This window comes from Buceros rhinoceros, unplaced genomic scaffold (genome assembly GCF_000710305.1).
Source record: "Buceros rhinoceros silvestris isolate BGI_N320 unplaced genomic scaffold, ASM71030v1 scaffold4481, whole genome shotgun sequence".
Lineage (NCBI taxonomy): Eukaryota > Metazoa > Chordata > Aves > Bucerotiformes > Bucerotidae > Buceros > Buceros rhinoceros.
In genome coordinates this window covers 37,956-43,408 of record NW_010393535.1, presented here as the reverse complement: position 1 = coordinate 43,408, position 5,453 = coordinate 37,956, and the positions used below count along the sequence as shown (strand labels likewise).

General features: G+C 39.7%; 1 protein-coding gene across 1 annotated transcript in view; it reads right to left on the bottom strand.

Moving 5' to 3' along the window:
• Positions 1 to 5,453, bottom strand: part of TECRL (trans-2,3-enoyl-CoA reductase-like) — a gene marked incomplete at its 5' end in the record, with an annotated part of 26,007 nt that overhangs the window by 4,104 nt on the left and 16,450 nt on the right. Inside the window, one exon of the mRNA XM_010144874.1 lies at positions 3,260 to 3,303. Within this exon, the coding sequence (XP_010143176.1) occupies positions 3,260 to 3,303 (44 nt within the window). The remainder of the gene's footprint in view (positions 1 to 3,259; positions 3,304 to 5,453) is intronic.

The window sequence follows — 5,453 nt, the reverse complement described above, 5'->3', positions numbered from 1 at the left end:
AGGCTTCCAAAGGTGTTCAGCGTAACACCTTTGTTACACCAGTTACACAGAGCACAGGAACCAGTTCTCTAGGCAGGACAGAGAGGAAGGAAAAATAGGGTGAATAAAAAGGCAGCAGTTCTCTGAAGGGCAGCCTTGTCGAATGGGTGGTAGTTGAGAATTGATAAATGAAGGGAACGGGGATTATACTTGGATTACTCTTGCTACTCTCTGGTTATGCTGTTGGCAGTCCTAACCAAGCTCTCAGACTTGGTCTTTAATATTCAGATGGTTTAAATCTTTGGAATAGGTATCGTGTCTCCCCACTTGGTTGTACAGCATGTAGTAAAACGCGATTTCAGATTTGCTTGTGGCTTTCAGTACTTCGTCAATTACAATTACTGGAGAATCAAACCCATTTACTACCCGTATTTACAGCGGGAACTGGTAGGAAAAACGTTTTCAATTCCTGAAAAAGAAATCCTGTCAGTGCAACAATCTACTTTTACGTTTTCCATTTTTCCCCTGCTTTATGAAGAAAATCAAAATGCTGTATACATTTCAATCTCAGACTGAAATGAACTTTTTTATTCATTTCGGGTTTGAAGACTGATTTCTCCCCTCAAATCGAAAATATGCAGCATTAAAAAGTTGCATTTTCTTATATGATCTGTCATTACAAATTTTGAAAGGCCTGAAAAACATAAGAAATTAAAATAAAAAGGAAGAGTGCTAAAACCTATAGGCATTAACAGTGTGAAGTCATAAAATTAACACAGAAATAAAGAAATACAATTGTAATTTTTTAAAAGCCAATTCTGAAAGTCACTCATAACAAACTTCAAGTAAAACTAATTAAAAGGAATATGTAACTTCATTTTATGTTGAAATGTGCCAATTATCTGAATGTACACTGCAGATGGCATTGCCGAAGAATTTTCCCCTTTTTAGCAGAGAAATTTCTGTGGCTTTTGTTGGGGAAGTTTTAATCAGTTCTATTAGCAAAGCTGTTATTCTGCATGGATATGTAGTCATGGGTCAAATCCTGCAGTGCTTTTATGTTTTTTAATTACAACTAACTGGCTGTCACCTATCATAAACACCAGATGTAAAACACTAAATAGCCAGAAAAGAAAATTCTATTATAAAATACCATATCAGAAGCTGTAATTCTAGCCATGGCAATAGAAGTAATTTTAATTTACGTACTTCCAATTATCAGCTAGGAACATGATTTTTTTCTGGTTACTATTACATTAAAGAAAAAAGTTTCTAAGTTAAAAGTGTTTCGTGAACACTACACATACTGAAATGTGCAATGTCCACATTATTGTATCTCTCTTGTGGAGCAAGAGAGATTCACACACCATAGTTAACGCCTACTAATTCTATAATCAATTCTAAGTAAAACAAGCAAAGGGCATTTCTGCAGGGATTTTTATTGGCTTACCTTTGACCCTGCAGCTGCATCCTGCTGTAATTAGCTCTCCCGTCCCCCTAGAAATGTGGCTGCTAATGCTCTATATCGAGCACTGCCGAAGGTAGGCTAGTCCTTAGTGTCTCAGATATAAAATACAGGACAGTGGGGAACGGCAGAAAAAAGGCTTACCGTATCTGTGATGGCAAAATATTGGAGTCTCTACACTGTTCCCCCTCTTTATACCCCGTAAGTACCCTGTAAGAAAAACACCTCTGCAAACTTAAAGGTAATTTCTCTCAGTATGAGAATCTTTCAGTGCTGCTGTTGACAGCAGCTGCAGATGTATATACTTAAATCAGGGTATGTAATAAAGACAAGCCTTAGAAGAGGGGGGGAAGAGTCTTCCAGATATTTTATTCATGTGTTTTAGAAACCTGTGACAACAGCTTCAAATTATTTTATTTTGTACGTTGCTGTTTTAAATTCATTGTCTGGGAACCTGCCAGTACAAGGCCTGAAAGGCAGAGGTTTTGAGTTTCCATGGGTAGGAAGTTCTCAAAAAAAGCTTCAAGAATTCAGTCCACAGATCAGGTGCTGATGCAGATCTGGAGGGGATGGCTGTATTTTATTGCGAATCTCACCAAGAGGGCTCATCTCTTTGACTGATGGCTGCATTTCCATAAAAGCTGTAGCAGGGCGTGCAACACTGAGGTGAGGAAGGATGTTTTATTAGAAAAGGAGGCTTTTTCTACGCAGAGATTTTGACAAGGACTAGTTTTACTGGTAGCACTGAATATTCATGCAAGCAGTTTGCTTGGTTTCAAGTAGTCCTGATCTTGGGAAGGGTGCAGACTAAGGCTCTGGGTGCACCACTGCCTACTGCTGCCATGACCTCCTGTCTCCACAGCACAGGAATATTTCTTGCAGCTGTGAAGCTTCGTTGAGTGCATGAACTTCTTCACATCATAAGAATTTCGCTTGTCTTTGCTATATCTTACTAGAGCAGGAAGGGATGAAAACTGCATAGCCAACCCCAGAAACAAACATTGCCAAACCTGTGATCCTTTAAGGGCTGCAATTCATGAAAGCATTTAAATATTTCCAGGGAGTTGTTTGAATGCTTTTCTGAATAGTGTTTGCCTGAAGGAGTCTATAGACACGTTACTGCCCCATCTTCCTGATATATTTCTGGAAACTGGTCTGTATCTGATTTTCAAAGACGCTGTTGTGGCTCCTGACCCGTGCTTGCCTGGGTGAGCCAACACTCAGCATTTCCAAAGGCAATGGCCCCAGAGGACAGAAGCAAATATACGCGTCCACGTGAGAATTTCTTACCGAGCCTCTACCTCACTCTGTGGTTATGTTAATTCAAACATCACGCTAGGTAGTCTCAGCCATCCTGCACCTGCACGTTGCCTTGCCTTAACCCACTTGGGCAGGGATTGTTTTTATCGTTTCTAATAGCTGTTGCAGTTCAGTTATTCAGGGCACCCAGTGCTATTGCAAAGTCTGCTTAGGATGTAATTCTTCCGTGTTTCACAAACAGGACGTTACAATCTCTCTAAATATTAGTGTTTTTACACAATTATGAGTAGTAATAATGCTGATGATGTTGTCAGAGCTCTCAGATACAGTACTTCACATTAAGAAGGTAAATAGTACAGGTCAATAGTACTAGGAAGCTTCCTGGCCAAGAAACCTTAATGGATTATTAATAAATCGAGTCGAAGGACATGGTCCTGTGGGTGTGGAGATATATATATATATATGCACAACTGTATAGTGGCATTACTGCATTTTGCTAAATCATAAGTTACTTTTATTCCACAATCATTAATAAAAAATTATTTTTGTACATACCAAAAAAGCAAGGGCAGCAAAAGAAACTTGTTTGTGGCCAAATGCTGCAAAATAGAATGAAATTATAAATTGCATTTTACAGTATGCATGTGGTTTGCTACAGGTGAAATCAATCTAGTGCTCAGGAGCAGAAATGTTTCTTTCCTGAGAGGCTCTGCAGAAAGAATGGCTGTTATCTCACACAATGTGAAGACAATGCAAACAGTAACAGCACTCTAGAAATGCCAGTCTCTTCACCACTGTTCTCAAGGCAGTTTTCACCTAACTTTTCTATTATCTGTCAGCTTCATACATCCAAGTGCTTTGTCAAAGCAGCTGGTGGTGTTAAATTCCTTGGAAAGGCAAGGGGATGGATGAAGTGAAGGTCAGTGGCAGAACCAGGCTGGGAATACACAGCCTTATCCATAGGGCCTTGCATCTCCGTGAGCACAGAACCCAAGACATAATCTGTCCGTCACATTTTGGGGTTTTTTTGAGTAGGGAGGTTTACGATATAGCACCATGCAAGAAATATATTTAGCCTTTGCAAGTTTTACCTGCCCTTTGCCTGTCCTCTCTTTTTGCTGTTGTCCTCAGACTACTGCAGCGCTGTATCACATTCATTTCCAGAAGTTCATGGTTCGCAAGTAAACCTCGGTCATGGGTGATGGACACAAACTGTATGTATATACCTCACTTCCCTTACCAAGTCTCATCGAACCTTTACTTTCGAGAACCCTTTTTTCTCTGGCTGGCACATAACTCCTCTGTGGTGCCAAGGGCACTAAAATTCCTCTGCAGAACGACCAGCAGATATCTGAGTATGTAGCTGCTAAGCAGATGTTCTCCAGGGGCCCTTTGGCAGCCTGGTTTAAATCACCACTCCTGCAGAGCACTCTGAACTAACTGCTTGCCTTTCCTTACCTGCCCCCAAAGCAGCCATCTCTGTCTATGATTACAGAGGTCGCCTGTTCCTGCGTCTAAAGCATCCATTGATGTTTTCCTGAGCCAGCTAACTATGCCAGAGGGCTGGTGAATCTCCAGCATTAGAACCGTATGCCTATAACCGTCCTTTTAAAGCAGCGGCAAACAATTAGAAGCACCTCTTGTGAATGCTTTCTCTGTTGGAAACGTGTGTATCAAACAAATGGTTTCCCCTAGAAAGAAGCTGCACCTGCTGATTTGATGGCCCAGACTGCTAAAAGCTGTGTCTAGGGAGGTTTCAAACATTGTTTGCAACAGTACTGTTAAAGCCATACCAAATCCAACTGTCTTTCAAGGAATCACATCGTTTTGAAGTAGAACTTTTGTGTTATTTTGAAAGGAAAGTGAGTGCCATTTTTGATTGAAAAAAGATTAATTTAACTGCATGTAAATAAAAGCTAACTATGCCAGAGGGCTGGTGAATCTCCAGCATTAGAACCGTATGCCTATAACCGTCCTTTTAAAGCAGCGGCAAACAATTAGAAGCACCTCTTGTGAATGCTTTCTCTGTTGGAAACGTGTGTATCAAACAAATGGTTTCCCCTAGAAAGAAGCTGCACCTGCTGATTTGATGGCCCAGACTGCTAAAAGCTGTGTCTAGGGAGGTTTCAAACATTGTTTGCAACAGTACTGTTAAAGCCATACCAAATCCAACTGTCTTTCAAGGAATCACATCGTTTTGAAGTAGAACTTTTGTGTTATTTTGAAAGGAAAGTGAGTGCCATTTTTGATTGAAAAAAGATTAATTTAACTGCGTGTAAATGAGAAAGGCAAAGCAAACCCTTTGTTCCCAAAGCTCATGGATGACTATAAGATGCGAAGGAAAAGAAAGACTGTAGCAAGGAAAGTAAAGTAGCAGGAAGGAAAACATGCCAATTATGCTCAAAAGAAGCAAAAGTTCCAAGGGTAAACAAGAAGAAAAAATCAAGAAGCGCAACAATAAAATGTAATGAGAGGGAACAAAATGATGAATGAAATCTGGAAGCAAAAAACATGGGATTTTTTAAATTATTATCAGCAGTATGTGATTGATTGTTACCAGTTTCTCACAGAAAAAAAAAAATCTTGATTTTCATGAAAAGGATGTATCTTTAGCAAATAAATATCTCCTCTAAGAAAATGCAGCCAGCTCTAGCTGTCTCCTGCATTCATAATACAAATATTGTGATGATGAGCAAAATATAGAGATCTTTGTGTTTTCTCCACGTAGCAAATATTTCCGGTTCATAAA